Source organism: Agelaius phoeniceus, chromosome 13 (genome assembly GCF_051311805.1).
Source record: "Agelaius phoeniceus isolate bAgePho1 chromosome 13, bAgePho1.hap1, whole genome shotgun sequence".
NCBI lineage: Eukaryota > Metazoa > Chordata > Aves > Passeriformes > Icteridae > Agelaius > Agelaius phoeniceus.
In genome coordinates this window covers 12,714,244-12,737,512 of record NC_135277.1, presented here as the reverse complement: position 1 = coordinate 12,737,512, position 23,269 = coordinate 12,714,244, and the positions used below count along the sequence as shown (strand labels likewise).

Here is a 23,269-nt window from a genome sequence, read left to right as displayed (position 1 = left end):
AATAAAACAAAAGTAGAAAGTTTTCTCTTGCTTCATCTTTTGGAACAAGGTAGGATTCATGTAGAAGTGAGTATTGTATTTATGAAGTGCTGTTCTATCTTGAGGTTGAATTATGTACATTACTATAGTTTGTGAAATACTTGTTTTGACACCAGACTTTAATATGCTATGATAAGCCAGGACTCAGAAGTGGGCTTATCTTCTTGGTATCTCTTCTTTAAGAAGTAACTCATAGAGCATAACAGAAAATAATGACAACTAATAGAAATTCTCATCCAGGTTATTAAATTTGACATTTTTCTGGTAACATAACAGCCTGCGCCCCACACCACAAACCTACACAAAACATGGTTTACAAGTTGCAGGACATAAACAGGTGCCATTACAACAGGAAAGCTATTTGATCTAAAAGAAGTCTAAAAAGCTTCCAGGAGGTATCTGGAAGTTTCTATTCCATACTACAGAAGCTTGTATTTCATAGAAACATAGTCAATATATTTTAAACATGTCAGTGTATTCTTCTGCACAGCATACCATTCACCTCCCAGTTTCAAAGCTGTGGAATAAAAACCAAGGCAACAAGCTCTGAAAAATCCATCAAAGACGAAGTTCGTAAAATGGCCATTTTGGTATCTAAAGCAGCTAAAAATTCTTTGGCAGAATAAGAAGTCTGTTTAGATAAAGGGTATATAAAGGGTTAAAAATTGCTCTGTGATGTCTTAAGAGGAGTTGAGAATAGGAACTGTCCTTGTCTGCAAACATCCTGGCACTCTATGAAACATCATGGTCCACTGACATACCTCAAGAAATGGTCTTTGCATTGCATAATTTGTCTTCATTGACCTTACTATTATATTCCATATATTTATTCATTACATATACACACATATGTAATGGTAAATAATAACCACTAACCCCTGATAAATACTGCAGCAGCAAAATGCACTGTGCTGCACAGAGCACAGGCAAAGCTGCTAAAAGCCTGGTTGGCTTCTGGAATCCTGGAACAGAGAATGTAAACAGACTCATTTCCTTTCCAGTTATAACAAAACTGGATGCAGAGTGAGCCGAAGAATAGAAAACATTCTTCACTCTTCCCAAAGTGGCTATTTATTATTCAACAAAAAGATGAAATATCTGTGGGACATGAATCACATTTTTAACACATGCTTCAGCATAGTCCTTGCCACTTTTTCTTATAGGCTTATGCCTAAAGCATCAAGAGTGAATTAAGAGCAAGCAAAAGAATGGTCAATGAGATGGCATGCAATTTTCAAGGAATGCAACTGACATCTCTCAGAATATTGAGAAGTTTTCACTAGAGCCAAGGCTGCCTTGTTTTCACATATTATTAGTAGAGAAAGGAATCATCTTCAGACACTTTTCAATGTCAAAGGCATGTTTCTGGATTTAGAAACACTTGTTAACCATTCAGCTCTTACACTGAGTGCTTGTAACCATTTATTGAACAAGATTTGAAGTGTGATTGCCTACCTCCTTTGCCCACATAGCCACAGATTTTTAAGTGCCTTCTTATATAAACTTCACATAGATGACTTGGACATTCTTCAAATGACTTCAAATCAAGAATGTATAAACAAGCCAGAAGGCTTGTTTCCTGTCTCAGTCTAAAAAGCATCAAGAAGTAATGAAGTTATCACTGGAATCTGGACCATTTCCATTCACTTTCAATAAGGTTTAATGCTTCTCTGTAGAAGAATCTTGATTTCATAGCAAGCCATATACGTGTGTGTTTGTTTTATCCAGTGTCTAACCAATGATTTTATCAGAGATAACTGAAAGTATTACAAATAGCTGAACATTCAGAACTGAATTTATTTAAACCCAGTTTCTGACAATGCCATAGTGAATTAAAAGCTGTACTGTTACAAACACAGGGAGATCTGCTAAATGGAGCAGATTTATGTTCTCTCATGCGAGTTCTATTCCATCTCAGCTGTATTAGTCATATGATCTGCTAATCAGTTTACAGCCTACCATTGCTCTGTCAAAAACTCTTTCTCTACAATAGTATGTCTACACATGGAATCAAGTTTGAGTCATTACAGGACTCATCCATTTCTTTCTGTAAAGATTTGCACAGGTTGTTCTTAACATTTAAAATCAATGTAAATTTAAAACTCCAGAAGATAATGAAGTCTCTCAAGAAGCACATAGAACTAAGTCAATTATTTGAATGAGCTGCAAGTTGTCATTTGGAGACTTTCTTGTTTTATCCAGGTCTCCCAATAAACCACTATGACCTAATTTTTAAAATTCTCACTTTGCTTGTTTATTGAATGAAAACAGTTTTTATGATGAAATTCAACATTACTTGGTTAACCCATTCTAAGCACAAGGATTCATGTTGAAATGTTACAGCAGTGAGGTATGGACTTTATGCTAGATGGTAATAGAGCAGGAAACTGGAAAGTGTTATGGATTGGGAGATTAGAACTAAAATAAATTCTTAATGGGGTTTTTCTATAAAGAAAGGACAAACTTGCACGTCCATCAACTTTTGACCCATAGCAAATCTGAAAACAGCTTTGTCAATCAACTTGATGGTGAACAGATAATGTAGAGCATATTCAACCGGACTTGTTGATAACAAAGCATTGTCAAAATAAAAATGCCAGTTGGAAGCATCATTTATAAAGGATCTTATTCCAAGTCTAAAACTAATGTGTCAGGGAGAAGGGGGGAGGAGTGGGCAGAGTTAAAAATGATAGCTTTTTAAATGATGCAAACAGAGTGTTTTAGTTACATATCTGAACACCAGACCCCCATTTCAAAAAATTACTTTAACAAATCCAGCCCTTTATTAAAAAAAAAAAGTGAATCACCTTAAAAATATAATTTCACTATTTAAATAGAATAACTAGATCACTGCTCAGCTTCTGTTCAGACCCTCGTAAATGAAGCTGCAGAGCAGCAGCTCTCTCCAGTAAGAGGCAGCTTTATGGATACAGACTGTCCTCTTATAAAGCAAGAGCCAGGCAGAACCATAGCCTTGCTTAACCTTCACACTATTAATCAACTACAAGGGGTCTGTGTGTATTGAAAGGGAGCAGGCAGGAAGTGCATTTTCTCTCTATAAAAATACCCTATGACAGTTCATATTCACAACTCCAAGATGGTAGGGAGAACCAAAGCAAAACTAGGAAGTCTTCATCTGGAGAAATACCAACTTGTATTTGTGCCAAAATAGTCACTAGAGTCTATAGACAGAAACATATTTTTGTGATATGCAAGATACTCCCCAGAAATTAATTAATTAAACATAACAAAAAAAAAAAAGTGTAGTCTACCCTGCATCTGCAGAAACTGAGGCTCAGAGAGTTTCTCTAACCATTGTACATAAGGAAACAATAACAGAATTCAGATACGCAGATTTATTAATTATGGTCTTTTACTGGTCTTATGCTTGCCTGGGGATAAGGTTATCTTGACATAAGTGTACTTGCCCTCAGCTCAGGTCTGCTGGGTGAAACCTATGCTCCCTTCCTTTTGACAAGCATTACAGTGTACACTCCACATTGCTTCATTAATTTACTATAACAGGAGCACTATACTGACAATCATCTCAGATGACCTAATTCAGAAGAACTTAATTTAGAGCACTTATCTGCTCCTCTATAGTCTTCCTAAATTCTCCTGTAGTCTTAACTACTGACATTTTTAATCTGTGTAATTCGTGAGTCTCAAGGTAAAATGACATTTTTCTTAACACTGCGTATGCTATGTGGATGACCTGCCTGAAGACCCTGGCAGAGGCAGGGCCAAGAGCAACGAAGAGACCTGCTTTCTCTTTTGGGCAATTATTCTTTGTTCCAAAAATTCCTCAGGTTTTCACAGCAGCAGACTTTTGCCTATCCCTTCAGTCCCTCCAACATTCACACAAGAGCTTGGAGTGATATCAGCATTCTCACCCTGGCTAGGAAGCTCTTCATATTGTTCTTCAAAATTACTTGGAAAGTTTACTATATCTGCTTATTTACCTCGTAGTATCTCTATATGGATCCTGCTATTTATGCATATCTAACCACCCTCAGAACATGTTGCCTTCTCTACTTAAGAGAATGTAAAAAGTAAAACTAACCACCAAACTGCTGATTCAAACCCCAGTCTTAAGAGCCTACAATCTGCTTTTTTTTAACCCACAAAGCCTACTGCTGTCCTGAGGAGGCTGCATATATATTCATGGGTACACTAGAGTTTCTTCCAATCTAAAAATTTAACAGTCATACTGCAAGACTGGTCATTTATGTCTATTATGCATCTCTTCTGCCAGCAAACAGAGTTTAATAGAGTTTAAGGAAAAAAGATGGAAACAGCACATGCTTAAACCTGACTGGCTCATTGTGATTTAGAACACCTAACCTAGAACTTTCTGCATTAGTGAATTAACTCAGTAGTTAAGCAGTTGCGATTAAACTGCTTTGCAATGTCTAGAAGAACATTGTCTTCGGATTAGCTTAGAAGAAAATGTAAATTCCTAGCAAGTTAGGATGAGTAATTTCTCTGGAGAGAAAAGTCATCTTCACTGCTTCCCTATGACTATGACCACTATGGAAAAAGAGGAATTTTTTTGTTCAGTAAAAAATGGAAGGGTTTTTTGCAATTACTGTTAAAGACAGACAAATTGAAGAAAACCCCACTATTTTATAATAACTTGCAGAATTACATTTTTAGTTACGCTATTCTCTACGCCTTCGTATTTGTAACATTTGCATTTTTCTCTACAAAGTTTTGTTAAGGCAACTGAGGCTATTGCAATTCAATAATTTGTTATAAGATTGTTGAAAGCATTTAGAATGCTATTTCTTTAGAAACAAATCTATAGTGTGGTATTTACATTACAAACATAAAGACCTGTAATTGAAGCAACTGTACTTAAAGGTCAATGGCCTTGACTAGACTAAAAACAGGAAGAGATGTGCCAAATACAGTAGATTAATACTGAGATGTAAAAAGCTATAGAACAGATTCTAAAGGTAAATTGTGGCCCATCCGGAGAGCCCATAGATAATGTAGGCCAGTTGAATGTGCACACAAGAATAAGTGACTGCAGATGATTTGGGTAACAGCTCCAATATTATTTGACTAAATGTACTGATTTCTTTCTCTTTAATCTTTCTAGCTGTTTCCTTGACCTTCTCAACTAAAAAAAAAGAAAAAAATTACACTGTAGTGTATAACAGGCAGTAATAATGACCTTTTTCTCCTCTTACAGCTGTATACATGATATATGGTGTCCCATACAAAAACTTGTTTTTAGTCAATACTCAGTTCAAAACCTGCTAAGATTGAGACAATTTCACCAAATAGTTCATTTCTATTTAAATGCAGACTACTAAAGGAATGGAAAACATGGGGAGGGAAAAGTTATTTGCTGACTATATGGAGATTACTGTATAACTAAGTCAGTACCAGACATATTAGCTTTGTTAGACTATTACCAGCTTGCTATTATATCAGATGACCATAAATAAAAGAGCTACTGTATAATAATCAGAACCTATTTAGTGCCTATTAAAAACCAGAAAGTATCAACATAAATTTTGACTTAATCTCAGTTGTGTCCCTAGTTTTGCCTGGGTTTTAATAGAGGGTCCCGTAAACATTACACCCTAGGAACCCAAGTGATTTAATTTACACTGAAGCACAGCATGTATGCAGAGGCTGTATTTCAGTATACTTCTGCACTCAAAGTTTCTTCTAATACTAACATTTCAAAAATTTCAGCAACTTTTCAGGATAGTAATTCCTTCAGAAAAGATAATTAAAACAAACAAACAAACAAAAAGACCCTATCCCATTTTCTTTCAGGTAAGAATTTTAATCCTCCAACTGTACTTGCCTGAGCCTTGGAATAGGCAGTTCACTGCCCTGAATTAGATTTCTGTTGGACAGTTTACCATTAACTCAGTGACCACATGTGCACTACATCACTCTACAGCTTTGATTTTTTTCTTTCTTTAGGGTTTGGGGACATTTTTTTTAATTACTTACAAGTAAGAGAACAACTTTCTATGGGCAAAGTAAGCCCTCTGGATTCCATTCCTCTGCACACAGAGATTTTACATATTTTCTAAAATCTATTAAATGAATACTTATATCAAACTTTTAGAACAAAAAGTTATGAAAAGGAAATCTTTTGATGAAGTGGTCTTTCATTTGAAAAATGGTAGCAATTGTCTGTGATATTTGATTTGAAAAATACCACAAGCACAAATGACTACAAGTACTGTTGACAACAACATACACTAGGATGAGTAGGCAGACACAGATAGAAACCATGCTTAACACCTGAAATGACATTCACTGATAAGGATGGTAGACAATAAATATGTTTCTAAATTTAATAAAAACTTTATTAAAAAACCCCTCTGCTGTCTTTGCTTCAATATACTGACAAGTGTGATACTCAGATTTGTACCTGGAAGCAAGAACCTCTGCTACCAACCTAAGGGAATGACAAAATGAGAAAAACAAAACCAATGCAACAACCTTCTTAGGTGCCAAAGAATTTTTAGGCTCCAGAGCTTCAGAGCTGTAATGGTCTCACAAGGCAGAAGCTATTATACTACATTCTTCCTGGATTTTCACAACACTACAGTTAAATGAAAATTTGGACTTTTCAATCCTCATTGATGCTTTAATGAATCGGGAGATGTTCTGAGCTATGAGTATTCTCCTACTGTGTAGCACTCTGGAATCTCAGTACTTTACCTGAGATTTCCTAAGTGTTTTCACAGCAACATATAGTCATTATGGTAATGTGCTGACATCACTGCAGGATCAAGCAAATGGTATAGTGACAAAACCTTTATGCAACTCTCCAAGTTGTGCATACTCACCTTAAAGAACTGTCATTTATCTTACATCATGGCTTTTTTCTTTGAGATGACAGCTAATCTTAATTCATAATCATAATTCCTAACATTATATCCCTTACAAAAGGAATTTGTGATGAATGAACATGCTTTAAACCTTAAATTCTACTTTTCATTCATCTTAGTGCTTTTAGACTTAACAGCATTCTCTCACTGCTTTTCTCACTATGTTTGTTGATTTAGATGATTAACCACTGACTTTTGGAATATTTGTATGTGTCAAGTAACCTTACATTTTCAATTACCCAAATCATAGTTGTGTATTACGCTAAAGAAAGGCATCTATTTTATATAATCACCAACAGGAAACAAGTATAGTGTCACCCTCTCTGTGAAAAATAGCTACAACTTTACAGACAGTTTATTCTCACATCAGAAAGCAATTGATGTTACACCAATGAATGTTTTTAAGGTGTAAGAGTTCCTGCCAGCCAGGGGTTAACAACAGTATTATGATGCTGGAAGTAATATTAAACCTTTTTGGATCAACATATTATTAAAAAAAAAATCTTACTTCTAACTGGGCTGCATTGAAATTACAAATGCAACAGAATGTTTTAAGATATTTCAAGACTAATGAACAATCAAATAAGCATTAAGTGTTTTAATATTTTTTTACTAGACATAAGACAACTATCAGTGTCCTTAGTTTAAGAGCACATAGCTTTGTGTTCTATTTCAGTTATTACACGTCAGCTGAAAGAATATATTAATAATAAAGTGCAAAAGGAGGCAGGTGACTGAAGAAAGGTGAGAGCTAAAGAATGCAGTCATATTTTTATATCTGCATAATTCTTCCTCTTAAAGCAAAATGTACCATCAATCTCATAGTAAGAAATTAGTTTCAGCTACTATTGGCCTCTGAAATTGCAGAAGGAAAATACTAATGTTATCTTCTTGAAGTTAAAATGATGGACAAAAATGTATGAAATAGTTATGGTGGTTTTTAGGTTGTGGCTTGGAGAAGGTATGTAATAGAGGGTATTCTAAGACATAGATTTAGCTGTGGAACAGAATCAAACACGTAGTCTAAGCAAGCTGCCTCTTCAAAAGAAAGCTGCAGGGTGTTCATCTTGGAGATTAATCAAGACCCAGAAATACATAAGCATCCGTAAAGCTCAATTTATTACTAATCCTGTCACAAATTAGGAGAAAGGTGCTGACATAAATAGGCAAAACATACGGTATTTTCACCGTGTATTCATATAATTATTTTGTTTATATTTTAATATCAATTTAAACATACCAACTCATTGAAAAATCCAACACCATACTGTCTTACTCAACTTACACTGTGAAGTTACCAACCTTACAAAATAACCTCCCCCAGTTTTTAATGAAGTGTTAATTCCACAAACCCAGACAGTTTCATCAACATTATAGCATTAGAAAGCAAATCAGTTACAAATCAATGCATTGCATTAGCAAGAACAGCAGGAGGTACATTCAGAATGAAAATAAGCAAAGGAAACAAAGGAAACAAAACTGTATGCAGACTAGACAAAAATACAAAGAGCATACATACCTGGATTAAATTCTTCTTAAAAATAAAACACAAATTACATACCACCATCTTTATATTATTTTCCATTTATGCAGAAACACTGTACACAAATCCATTACTATTTTGCCGTTCTTCCTTCAGCCTTAAATGGTACAACATGAGGCTGCTTCCCAGTGATTCAAGTCAAGTGCAGTCAGGCATGCTGCTAGTCTGCAACGGTATCTGTTCTAAATTCCACGGTATTCCCTAGGCAGCATTAAATGGGATTTTTTTTCTTCCTCTCCCATTTTTTTCCCCCTCCTACAACTTGTGCTAACCGCTAAGAGGGATCGTGATGTTAGCTACTAATTCATTCTGCAGCTCAGGCTTGTTTCTCCTCTGTAATAGCAGAGCAGGAGTCAGCGTCCTACTCCGGCTCAAAAACAACATCAACACGAGAGAACAGTAATCATCCTGGGGCTTTATGTGCCGGGAACTTCCCTCGCTGCTGTTTTCTCCTGCCGCTGCTCCCGAATGCAGCACCCGCTGCAATAGGCACAGCCCTCCTGCGTGGCAGGCAGCCCCTCTGCTCGCAGAGCCACTCAGGCTCCCGGAGCAGCCTCGCTCGCAGGAACAACACATGCAGTGCGTCGGGGGAGCTGCCAGGTGCGCATCCGTGCCCGCAAGGGGAACAGCGGGACACAGCGGCTCTGGCTCGGCAGGGCCGTGTTCAGCCCTAACCTTTTCTTGATCAGTCTGATACGACCCGCAGAAACGATTGTGTAGCTGTTTCTGACAGCACTGCTTTCATCAACAGCTGATAATATTTGTAATGAATCTGCTAAATACCCTACATAACTACTATCATTCCATGGTGATTGAAGGGTGCTCCACGTAAGAAATACATCACTCACTTTCCAGGAAAAGCACTTATATGTCCCCAGTGAATATCTAGGTAGTAGGAATCAGCCTTTTCATTTACTGCAATTCAAATAGCAGAATGGATTACTATTATACATGCAGTTAGTAAATTATCCTGCACAGAATACATCAGGTGTTTTTCCAAATCTTAACAGGTTTAGTAGTGTAAGGCCACATGCAGCCTTACACGTATTGAAAATATATTTAAAACTGACACATGAAGGACTACAGAAATGCATCCAGAATGAGCCTATATTAAACCATTCTACAGAGTGTACACACAGCCAGAGTGTAAATGTTTCACAAAACATGTGTACAGCCATAAACCCTCAGGTATGTGATTATCCTCTTTAATCTTGGGAAACAGCATGACTGGAATGCCATAGTGAATATTAAAGTATGTATCTTTTCTATATAAAAATTAAACCCTCAAACTTGGGATCATCTGTAAGAACTGACATTTGTAGCAGAAGTTTGCAATTCTTCTGCAGAAGAATATGTTGAATGATATGTTGAGTAAAAGGCAGCACTTAACACTGTTTAACAATTTCTAGTGATAGTTAAAACTTATTGGTGATAGCTTTTACTTTCAGCATCCTTGTACTGTTGTTAGTACTGTCATCTTGGGACTCTGTTTTACGTACAATTTATATATAAACAGAAAAATTCTAGAATCAGATCTCTTATGTAAAGTTGTAAATTAATAATTTAGTTTTTTGCATATAATTAAAAATAATTATGGATCATTATATTTATTATGTCTTGCTGACATAAATGCAACCTATAAACAAACCATTAATTCGATTTATAGGTAAGAACAGATGAATGAATGCTTGATTATTAAAATCTTACTGCAGTTATTAGCCTGCAGCCATTACTCAATACTCTGTCTAAACTGAATCAAACTTATTCTTTAAAACTGCCATATTACATGCCAAAAAATAAATATAATAAAACTTTCTTGTAAGTGCACAATAGGACTATTCCACTGATGTCAATACTCAGTGCTATAGTCCTAACTACACAAAATGCAAAAATAAATCCTCTCAACATCAACAGGACTGCTTATATAAGGATGAAAAAAAGGAAAAAACAGGCTGCCTAGTCAAGCATGCCCACCTGCAGTAGTCACACACTTAGTAATACCTGTTTCAGTAAGATGAAACAAATGGCCTTAAGACTACAGACAGTAAAACTAGTAAATATTGGAACTGTTTCCCAAAAATGTAAGGTTTTGTCATTTAATAAAAAATATGTTTACCAATAACATTAACTCAGAATGCTTGGATTAATGTTACCATCTTCAAGGAAGGTCCTAAGTGTTGACTCTGTTTATGCTCATGTATTGTGTTACCACATGCTGAATATTTCAGCTGAAAGATGAACTTATTCAACTTATTTGATAATCCATCGTAAGTAGGACATTTTACTTTACCAGATGCATTATTCAATTGATATTTCAGAAGGAAATAAAGTAAACATGAATCCAAAGACCTTCAGAACCCATCACGGCTTGTCTTCCCTGGAGTTAAAGTTCTGTGTGGAACTTCTCCAGGCCAGAGATACGGTGTTTGTAATGATACCGATTACTCACAAGTGAAGCTACCCAAATTCAGAACCAAGTTACATTGTACTTCTGTTCACACACTCCTCACATAGATAAGAGGTTGATGACTTTCTAGAGTAATTCTATGAGCAGATGTTTTTATACTGAGTTACAGCTGAAGTTCTCACAGGCTTGGAAGCCCAGATAGCTGTAAGTCAGTGACTGGAATGAAACTCCTGTGCATCTTGAGAAAACATCCACACCAGTTTTTGAAAAAGTAAAACAAAAGAGCACTTTGTGTGTGTGGGCCCTATGCATTGTTGTGGTTACTTGGCAGTAACCTGACATGTTGATGAAGCTGCCCTTGAACTCTCAGGATTCACACTGATTTACTCTATTTCCCAAACAGAGTGTCATAGAAGGAAGAGAAAAAATACATGTAATTACATGTACGTATACAGCATGCATAGAGTTGTTGCAACTTGTTACACAATTCCAGCCAAACCCTGTAGCTTAATGGAGAAAACAAAAATGAAAACCCCCACAAAGAACCCCACAAACCCCCCCCCTATGACCACCAATCCCAAACCACACCCCAAACAAAAAACCCAAACCCCAATGGGCAGCTCTAAGCCTGCATGGAGAAAGCAGCTATTCTTTGTGCCTATTTCCAGGATTACTCAGTCATGACTTTCAGAGATGATTCTTTGAATTCTCAGAAATAAAAGTCTGTCCACTGAAAATATTTCAGTAATTTCCATAATTACTTTTGTGCAATGGGTTAAAAAGCATATTTTAGATATTATTTAACTATTTCTACTGTAAAATACTTATATTGAATGATGACAGATGTAAACTGAGAGAACTACTTTTGAATAGTTTGTATTTCATGTTGGATTTCAGCCTGAAAGTGGGAAAAGCTGTCACACAACTAATCTATCTTTGTTCTGCACATCACCTTGCCAGTTTGCTTAAGGGATGGTTATATCTCCCCTTTTATCAAAGAAAGGCAGTAACTGTCAATTCCGGAATCCCATCCGTCAATTAGAAAGCGTCTCGCGGGGCAGCTCTCGACTCGCGCTGCTGTGCCCCAGGGAAGCGGAGCAGCCGCAGGGCCGTGCCCGGGGCGGGCTGGCCGCTCCCCGCGCGCCCCCTGCCGGCCGCCCCGAACCCGCCCGAGCGCGGCCGCTCCCGCTCCGCTGGGAGGCACGCACTGGGTTCTGTCGGTTCTTCTCCATAAAGGGTTTTATTTTCTCTACACTGATCATTTTTCTTTACTGGCAAGCTCAATGTCTCCTTCTGGAAAGGAGGGCTTGCAATAGGAAGGGGAAAGAGAAAATAACTGCTCTTGTATTTCATGAGGCACCTGTGAGCTGGTTTAAATTGTACTTCAAATGACTGTGAAAAATACTTTGAAGATTCTGAAGTTCAGAAGGCTAAAAGCTACTTCTTATTCCAAATGAAAACCTTTCCAGACTTTTTTAAAACCAATTTCTATGTTTATAAAACTATGCAGATTGAATTCTATTAAGTGAAATAAATCACATTTAAGACTTTTTTAAAATAGCAATTAACAGGCAACAAGCAATCAATGTAAAAATGTCTTCTTGCCAGCTACAATTTAATCAAAATTTGGCCCTGATTTCAGACAGAATCATAAAATGGGATCATAGCTGAAAAGCAAATACAGGGGCAAAAGCCCAAAAATAGCTGAAGAACAAATCAAGAAACACCAATAATTTTTTATTCTTTTTTTTTTACCCAGAAGGGAAAAGTGAGATTTCTCCCCATTCAGATTTATCAAGCACTTAAAGAAGTGTAATGGATTTGAAGTAGTAACTTAAGAACAATATACCTTAACTCTGAAATTTAATTCCCCATTGTGTTCTTTCCTTATGACTATTTTATTCATCGTTATTCTCTAGGAACGTGTTCACTCTAGAAACTGTTTTAGTTTTTTTGTCTAAGAACATAGAATCCTTGCTAAAACTTTTTAAAAATGAACAATCTGACTCAGTTGCCACTTCTCATGTGGGGAACTGATTTTAGGCTGCCTTTATCTCAAGCCTCAAGTTTTCTCACTCTTACCCTCTGGTTCTCTGCCCCATCCCAATGGGGGAGGAATGAATGAGCAACTCTGTGGGGTTGAGTTGCTGGCTGGGGTTAAACCACCATAATAGGGTAAAGTTTATTGAAACAGAAGTGACAGAGTGGAAGAGTTACAGCATCTCCATACAATACGATGCTCAGTCATTTACTTAAACTCAAGAATATATTTAATAGTGCTACTAAAGGTGCTAATTAAGAGCCATCTCAAGACTTATCAAGAGTGGCAGCAGCATAGGAAGATTTAGAAAAAGAGCACACCTCCAAACTTGAAAAAAAAAATTTGGTAGTGAATTAAAACAGTCAACCCTGCAAATTTGAAAATAGGTAAAGAGAGGTAGATGACAAGAAAGATCCATCGTGATGAAGTAGGAACTCTAAGGCAGATGCTGCAAGGATTCAAGAAAATGAGTGATTGCAACAATTGTGAAGTCACATCTTTTATAATGCATTGGGAAGCAAGGCAATTTACTCTCCTGGATCTTTTTTCCCCTAGGCCTTCTCCCTCCAGCTACTGCTTGGATTCCATCAATAGAATTCATTAGTTTTTCAGTGTATGACCTGCCACTCTTTGTGCTAGGATACAGAGTTCATCAGCGCTCCATTCTTGGCTGCTCTCTCCCATCTATCCTACATCTCCCACTGAAATGATTGCTGGTTATCCCAGTATTTTTCTCTCCTCACCCTAGGGCCTGCTTCCCTTTTTTGCACTGAGAGGTTCTCTGCCAATCCTCATAACTAACGATCCCAATCCTCTCTAATGGAATGCGTTCTTGCCTTCACAATCCTATTTATCTTCACTGCATTCCAAAAGGCAGCTTTTGCCTCCACAGACGGGTGCCCATGAAGATCAGTCCAGCTGATTCATACTAACTGGCTTATTTTTCCTGCTTTATGTGAAACATCCACTGTCACTTGTAAACTTTCTCTGATGAGAACCCTGTTGAGTTTCAGTCTTTGGAAGCATTTTTTTAAGCATTCCCTCAAATGCTCACAAAACACTCAATAATGCAATCACAAATGTGCACCAGGAGCTGTATAATTCTATAACACAGCAAATTAGCCACAGGTTACCAATGAAATCAGTAATAAATAATTTAACATCAGTCTCAAATACAATCTGCAAAATGCTAAAACATGGTTACTTGAAACAGCAGGAAGAGGAAAAAAATGTTACCATGGTGCCCTTTTGAACTCTGAAGCAAAGGAGAGAACTGAAGTTTAATTGTGGAAGAGAGCACATTACATTTATTTGTTGATTTTCTATAATAATGGTCAAAAGCAAAAGCTTAGATTTTTTTATCCTCTATTGTGAGTCAATATATATCACCTTTCAAAGGGAAAAACAGTGATAATTCTTTTTCTGAGCTTGGCTAACAGAATCCTCAAACAATGATACAGCAGCTGGATTCTCCCAGGGTCCATAACACTTAATGCCTTAAATTAATTGAAGAAAACAATTTTCAACTTTCACATAGATTTAAGGCAGGAAGGACAGGGAGTAAAACAGAATATCTAAACTCACAATACCATAGGAAGATCTAAGTTATAATAAGTCTTCAACTAAATTAACTGTAACTCTGGTCAGATAAAAAGACATCTGTTTTATTTTCATCACAATTATATCAAATTTTGAAATAATTTCTCCCTGAGAAACTTTCAGAGGCTGTCATTTCAGAGGGAAAAGGAAAAACAAAGTTCACCTAAAATGATAGGAAACAGAAGAAATAAAAATCAATTTGTTCAGAATTGATACGTAACACAATCTTGAACTTCTGCCTTTATCCTTTTGTCAAAGTAAACTTTCTTAGCACCACTTTCTGCAAGTCTTAAAGGCAACTATGAAGTGATCTTGTGACTATTGGTCCAATTGCCCACACTGACCTTTTCACCTTCTTCATGTAAACTCAGAACTCAGACACAAGATAGTCAAAATTCTTTATATTATAGAAGTAGGACTGCTTGATGTTACCCATTAGTAAGTTTCTTCACATACTATATATATATTAAAAATGTGATTTATAAAGCAAAAACATCCCAGAAATTCCTTTAACTTATCAGGTATATTTTGATTATCCTCATGCACCAATTAACATTCAAATCATTGTCAAAATATCTGCAGCTTAGCAAATTTGCACTTATGATGAATTCATTTAATTGAAAAGTGCACTTCATTTCTGTTTTCCAATTGTCAGTTTATCACTTTTTGTTTAAATATTTAATCCTTGAAATAAACTCAAAAAACTAAAAAAGCAGCTTCTTTGCTGACAGTCATTTCACCCAGTAAAAATGCTGATTGCCACTTGAACATAATAATTACTTTTTAGTTGAATCAGGATGCAAAATATCTATTACTAATACTTTATGAAAAGGAAATACTTGCTTGTATCCATTTCAAGACATGCTTGCATTACTTGGAATCCAAAAAAAATTTTCAACTGAAAGATTTCTTTTTAAAAGAAAAAAAATTCTTTGGGTCTATTGATATCTTTTAAAGAGAAGTTTGGCATTAATCTCATAGCCCTGTGGCTCCTAAACAAAGAATGATTTCTGCTTTCCCAGCCTTAAATTCCCACTGCTGTCATTGTGTAATATCTGCTTTAGTATTAGTTTATCAAGTTCTGTTTCTGAATAAGACAGTAAATCAATAGAGCTGACAAAATGAAGCTGCTGATAACTTCTCTATTAGTGAGCGTTCTCATACTGCGCATCACCACTGCATCCATCATGGAATTCACCACAAATCACAAAGAACAGCATTACAACAATCCACAGTGACTATTTAATTCTACCTAATATTTTTTAAATTTTGGAACACACCAATATATTTAATTTATTGAATAATTAGTGAGCTATGGATATGTTGTGCTCATTGTGCAGTCAGGAATAATGTATGTTAGGAAGATTTACCAAGGCAGATCTGTGTCACTCTTACTGCTGATCTCCAGATTATAAAACCAGTCAATACAGTGCCACTATGTCACTGGTTTTTTTGTCTCCAACACTCACTGTTGTGAATAAATAAAGTTGTGGAATGATACAAAGGGTAACTTACATGAGTACTATCCTGCTTAATGTTAGCCTTAGGAATGAATTACTATGCTTTGTATTTGATAAAAAAAAGCATATCCATCTCAGAGAGGTGACATTTATTTATTCCAATATATTTCAGCAGCAAAACAGTCTCTACTTCACTAAGGATTAGTAGCTAGAGATATAATCAAAGTGACACATACAACTGGGGTAGGAGGGGGGAGAGGGGAAAACCCATTTGATTGTACTCATGGCTGACACTGAGTTACAAGAAAAAAACTCTCCCAGTGCATCTTTACATAATTGTTGTCAGTACTTCATAGCACTTATTTCAAAGCTGTTAGAAAACTAAGGCAAATAATAAAAGCCTCAATGTTCCGGGAATACAGTGAATATGAAACTGAAAACTAGACACTGGGATAGGATTATTTTAAAAGAATTGTGGTTTTGATTTTTTTAAATCAATCAGCAGAAGCACAATTAGAGGACCCTATCTAGTTTTGCACTGTCTTTTAAAAAGCTATTAATTTTTATATTTATATTATATTAAGTGTTATTTACATTGTTTCACCTCAAATTCTCAATTTCTCCCCCCTCTCAAAGAGAGAAAGGATTTCCCTAAAGCTTTTATTTTAGCACTGCTAGATCTTATGTATTGAAGAAGGCTTAACTATTACTATTTCAAATATGCACCAAGGCAATTCATTATCTAAAAAGAAACAGTCTCCAAAACAGTTTGGCACTTCTCCTATCTAGTCAATGTTTGAGTAAATATTCATCAGCTACAATGCCTCTGGAAAACCACTGGGCTGTCATCTCATATCTGATCAGAATAGCTTATTTCAATTTCATATTTCCATAGATTATCATTAAAAGCATACATTCTAAATATTATTACTGGAATCTAAGCCACAAATATATTTTCTATTACAGTAAGATTCATGTTTGTTTCACCTGTGAGGAAATACTTGAAGGCCATCAACCTGAACAAACTACACACCCCCTGTCCCGTTCCAAGCTAAAGCCACTTTCCTAAACCTCCAAGAATAGTTTAAAAAAAACAAAAAATTGTTACTCCTCTGTTCTTAAAAGCTTCCAGGGACTGGTTCCCTATCTAAGCCTGCTTTGATGCCTAAAAAATCTCTCTCATGGTTACTAAAGATTATTATTTCTTTTTCCAGCTCCTTATAGATACAGCTCTGTCCATGTGGTTGTATCTTACAGCAGTCACCTACATAAAGAGATTGCTTTTTGTGGAATACTACTTAATTTATCTGTTTGCATGCCTCCATTATGAGGCTATGTGAGTACTGTATCTCCTTCAAAATATGTCAGGATTGTTTAATCTTCTGATCTTGTTGTGCTGCATAGAGTTTCTTTTTACTGATGGCCTTTTATAGCCCAAATAATATTTGCAAGTGTAAAGTTTATTTTGATTAAGCATTGGCAGAAATTCATCCTTCATACATCTCAGAGTTTCTGGGCAAACAATGGCACTTAATATCACATCAACTGTGCTACATCAATATGCTGAGATAATACCAATGTACTGTTTCTGAAAACCAGTTTATCTTCAGAGAGAAAAGACAAAGCAAAAAGTCCAAGGCAACCCACAAGGTTGAAGCATAAAGAACTAAAGACATAACTGTATTTCAGGGACAATAACTTTATCAGAAGAAAAACCTTATCTAAATTAATTTGTCATGAAATAAAATGAAATAATTACTCAGGAATTAAATTAGCCTTTTAAATACTTATAGAAATTTCCCTCTTCAAAAAGAGTTTCACATGAGGTATGTGTTTACATCTCCCATCCACCTGATCTTCAAATTCTTAAAAGTCGCACAATAACTTTGCCAACAACTTTCAGCCCAATACTGGTGCTAGATTAGCTGCTGAGCAATCTTCTCTTATTTCAGTGCACCAAGATATTTTGACTACTTTGTTACAAAAAACGACTTAATGGCACAGTGACAGCCCAAGATTCCAGCTCATGCATATTAACTTGCTTACTTTACCATCTTCTAATTCCTGACCTCAAAATTACTTTGAAGAACAGCAGTGGGAAGAAATGCAATTCTACTATTGCTTTATTCAAATACTTTTTAACATCTGAACAAAATTCAGCTAATTCATCAAGTCAAAGTTGCTGACTGTATGGCATTAGTTATTTGGTTTTAAACTCAGAAATAACTTTATCCTACTGACTAGGCAATTAAGCACACACCGAAGGAAAACTCACAGAAGAATTTATCTGAAGGCTATTGCAACCTCTGTCTGCAAGAAAAAACTGGACTATTTGACTTGTCTGACCATTATGTTTGGTTAGAGACCAGGATTCTTCCTGCCTGTCTCCTTCAGTGAGCTACCATTGGCAGAAAAAAGGAAAAGATCAAACCAGTGACAGAATTGGATGCAGAAACTGAGATCACGTCAATCAGGTTAAGTACTCTTCCCACAACACCCCAGTATAAACAGATTTCCCCCACCACTCTTTTCACACAGGCACAGTCTATGGATTATCATAAAGACAAGAGAATTCAGTAAGAAAGAAATAGGACTTGGTCCCCAAAGAGCAGGAAAAAACCAGCTCAAAATGAACTGACGAAGGTGTATTTTAGATGGGGTTTGGCTCATATTTACAGGAAACTAGTTTGGCTGCACCATTAAAGCCCAGAAGAGATATTTTACAGCACACATGAGAATAAGCAGTGTTTCCAAAAGGCCCACACACAAATGAAACAGGAAGCCTGTGACTCTTCAGTTTCTCACAGGTACATACCAAAGACAATTGCTGCGTTTCTCAGAAGTTATCTGCACTACAGTCCATGCAGGAAGACTGGGTAAAAACTAAAAACATTGAATTCCCAACAACTGATGCGAGGTAGTGGTTTGCAGTTTAACAGCAACAGTGAGAAAGAAAATACTTGATCTTTTATATGGTCAATAATGATACCAAGTGCTCACATTAATTTCCCTTAATTATCACACGTAATAAAAAAATCCATGTTGAGGCAGTGATATCATCAGTAGAATTTACAAGTTTTTTTTCTGGGAGAAAATGTTCTTCAAACAATTTTTATTAATTATCAATAAAGTACTGATCTTCCTACGTATCAAAAATTATTTAGACAAAGCTGTGTGATGTTATGCTATCTGGATTAGTATGCAATACCTGTAAGATGGCCAAACTGCAGTCACTCCTCTGAGACTAAAGAAAGTCTCAAACTCTCATCCTTTTTGTGCTTCAGAATAAAAAAAATCCGGAGGTGACAGAATGGCGCAGATTTAAGAACCAATGGAAGAAATTGTCTCAAGTACCAGAAACTTGGAAGTCACATCCTCAGGCCCTGCTTACATGAATTCAAATTCTCCTTGACACTGAGAAAATTTTTTAAATTACAGTGATACATCAGTAGTTTTAAGAGTCATTCTTACCTTCTGGATAGCCCTGGCCCATCTTGCTCTTGCAAAATTACCTCCATTACCTTGGTCTGTATTTCTCCTGAAGAAAAGGAGGGAAAAAAAAAGTACTCAGAACAGAAAAGTAAGAAAATAAATAATTAAAATAAATCTGATAAATCTATGGATGAGTGGATAAAAGTCAGATCCATCACTAACTCACTGTATCACCTTTGGATTACAGGGGTTTCCATTAAAGCTAAGAGTTTACTGGCTTGAAAAGACACTCTTGCTCCCCGTATTATCAGGGTGTAAAAGAACATTAGCAAAGGAATACATTTCCCAGTTATAGCGGCTCATAAATCAGGATTACCAAGTCTTTAACATCAAATAGCAGGAGGAGAGGCAGAAAACAACAACAAAATCCAAACCACCAAGACAGTGAAAAAAAGGAAACCTATGAATTTCCTCAGTAAAGGCCTATCACCTATCCTTGTGAGGCAGAGCCACTGTCACCAAGTCTTTGCCTGCTGCACTTAAGGAGTTATTGAGAAGCCAAATAACATAAAAACAATACTCCCTCTACCCCAAAAAGTACTGCCAGACAAAAACTAACATTTACTCCAACCAATCTTTGAAATACAATCTGTTGCATATTTGGCTGCCCTCACACAGAAGTTGCACACTTGCACAGGCCAGTTATAATTAGGGCTCATTATTCAGCTATTTCACCACACCTGTGAAGAATGTTGGTTTAAAATGAAAAATACTAATTCCATTAATGGCTGTTAAGCACGGGTTAAAATAATTAATGTGGACTCCACCACTCCTGCAAGATTCTAAGTAATTCAAAAGCCACTACCTTGTACAATACCAGTAAAGTTGCAGAATAAAAATTATACAGTAAAATTCTACACATAAAATTTACAGAGGACAGTAGAAACCTGTTTACTAACTGAGGCTTTTGCAGTATATTTATATTATACATCAGTGCCATCCCTTGGTCTAACACATTACTATTTAATTATCTTGGACTTTTGGAACAGTGCTCTTTTATTTGAGGAGAAAAATGTTCCCTCTGATATGCACAGCTGAATGCACATGATGCAAACTAAGTATGAAGAGGCTTGCCTTCCTCTGCCCTCATCTCTGAGGCCACATGTTTGCAGGTCCAGCCTTTTCCCTCTCCACAACTGGATTTGGTTTTCAGGTAAATCAACCAAGTGATAGTAGTAATTGGTCTGCCCCACCCTGCAGTTGTTAACTAGACTGGAAATACTGGGTAAAAATTAACCTTCGGGATTACCAGGGTAATTAACCTCACAGTCAGATGGAGATTGGGTTGTCAGTGCTGATTCAGAGGGAACAGAGAGAAACAGCTTTCTCTGCCTTCACTAAAAGTAAGTAGGAAAAGAGTATTCTTAAGTTTTGAGGCATAATGTAGAGAGGGGGACAAAAACTGGTTTAACTGGATTGTAGTATTTTTAGGAAGTCACCAATCTATGATCAGACTGCTGAGCAGAGCAGTCAGATCAGTGTTTAGTTGAATATGCCACTAGAAACTCAGCACAGACAGACACAGCAAGGAACAGTTTCCACCTGGCCACTTCCTGCTGACACAGCGATGAGTCCAGTTTGGACAATTGGTTGTTAATGCTCTATTCAGATTTAGTGAAACTAATTAGTTACCTGGCAGAAAAATGCTTTCTCAATACTGAACAAAGCTTCTGATGACATGTGCTTTACAGGAATTCCAGGTAACAAAGCCCACCAGACACTGCTGGGAATCATCTGTCCTGCTAACTGAACTGTCACAAGGAACATATGTGCCAGGCAAATGCATTACTATCATTTTTTGAAACAACATAAACAGCAGATTAGGGAACTTCACACAAGCATTAAGCTGAAAAACAAGGGCATCCTATCGATTGTATTATCATATCTGATAATTAGAAAAGCATAATATTCCCAGTGATTGAACAACAAAAAGTTTAAAAACAAATGACAAATGCCTTAAGAGTGCCTGAAAATCATACTGATTCATCACCCCTACAACATAATGCCCAGCTGTGCTCTCTGATGCTGTACAGGCCACAAGAACAACAAAATGAGGAGAACTACAAGAGACACCTCAGGAGCAGTACAGCAATACTCAGTTCTGGTCAGCTCAGTGAGCAGCCCAGGTCAAAGTTTTGATGCACTGTGCATCAAACTCAGCAGGCTTTCACATCTCTTAGCCAGAAGGATCAAAATAACCAATCTTGTTGCAGTGGTTTACCAACCAATGACAGGTATGTGCAAAGGAATGCACAGGCTAGATAAACACAAAGGCTCTTCAGTCTGGTTTATCAAAAGCTAAGGATTTTTAATAGAAAACAAAAGTTACACTGACACTTTTATTTAATAGATGTTTTCCCTCTTAATTTTGCTGGCCAAATACATTAAAATTGCTCTAGCATTTCAGTGATGATTTGCATTTTCATGGCACCTCCTGTAAAATTAATCTCACTACAGACTTCATTGTAAGGCAATTAATTATAGAGCAGTTGTAGTGTGGCCACATACAGACAAAAAATGACATCTTCTGAATGCTTATCTGTTTGTAATAGCAATCCTGAACATCTGCATTCATTTCTATGCATTCATCACTAAAGTTAATTTCATCAGCTTTGAATATAGCTGGAAACAAACTGTGGAAGAAAAATTGAAATAATTACACTCTATTATGACATTTTTTATTTGGCAATTTTCACTCCCCGCTGGCAACAGTCAGGCTGAAACTAAAATTGTGTGCTTAAATCAATCTCCAATGGACATATCAAGCAGACTTATACTTGGATAGTACACTACCTCAAATAAGTTTGGGTTTTCTTTTTCTCCTTTAAATGTGCTTTTCAGAATATTCCAGTAATGGTCATTCTTGTACAAATATGTGATAAGGCTGATAATTTTTGAGTTTTATTCTGCATTCTTCTATAGCTCAGGAGGGGGATAGAAAAGAATACAGAAAGATGAATATCCACTTCTCTGATTTTTAGAATACAAGAATGGTACTTTGAAGTGTATAATTTCCAGTGCTGTAACTTTTGTAACATGCACAATTTAGCATGCATTGGAAGTAAGTCTGTAACATACCCCCAAACATTTCTGTGAGGATTTATACACTTGTTATACTACAGTCTAAATGAGTAAAGTGTGTAAAGAACAAGTTCTTTGGGAATATCTGTTGGTGCAGTTGCTACCACAGTCTCGCACACCAGGCCAAAGCCACGTGAGCAATATTCCATACACCTGGGCTACAAAAGCTGGCCTTGTTCCAGCACTGCTCATTAGCTGAAGCTGATTGCACTGAAATAGTTTCCAGCTGAAAACAAGGTGCTTTACAACACTGGCTTTCAACTCAATTCATGCCCTTGGTAGAAGGACACACTAGTCCTATTGGAAAATATATCTGGGATATGGAACTGTAGGAATGGTATCCCATCAAGGGTTACTAGACTATAAAACTGCAATTCAATTTTAAAATTTTTATAGGCCTCAATTATACAGTATAGAAAAAAGAATAATTATAACATTAAAAAGCTGTGCAATAAGAAGCAGTTTAGTAAAACACTAAGAACTTAATAAGTAAGCAGTACTTGTCCATCTTCACTATAATCACATTTAAAGGAAATTAATGTGGTAAAATTGCAAAGCAAAATTAAGTCATCTAGGCATTCCACAGTTAACTAGGCCACAGTAAGACTTAAAAAGCTAACTCTTGCACAGATTAATACAATTTAGTATCATCCAACTGCCTCAGAAAGCTATTTTTGTGTGTTAGTGGCAAAAGAAAGCAAAGTTTCCTCCAGGATACCTCTTCTGGTAGCACTAAATAAT

General features: G+C 36.3%; 1 protein-coding gene across 2 annotated transcripts in view; it reads right to left on the bottom strand.

Moving 5' to 3' along the window:
* Window positions 1-23,269, bottom strand: part of UNC13C (unc-13 homolog C) — a 169,243-nt gene that overhangs the window by 123,939 nt on the left and 22,035 nt on the right. The window contains exon 7 of one of the 2 annotated variants that reach the window (XM_077185387.1): window positions 19,427-19,493. In XM_077185387.1, the coding sequence (XP_077041502.1) occupies window positions 19,427-19,493 (67 nt within the window). Of the gene's footprint in view, window positions 1-8,424; window positions 9,033-19,426; window positions 19,494-23,269 lie in introns of those variants that run through there. The other variant, XM_054642193.2, reaches the window with a different exon arrangement.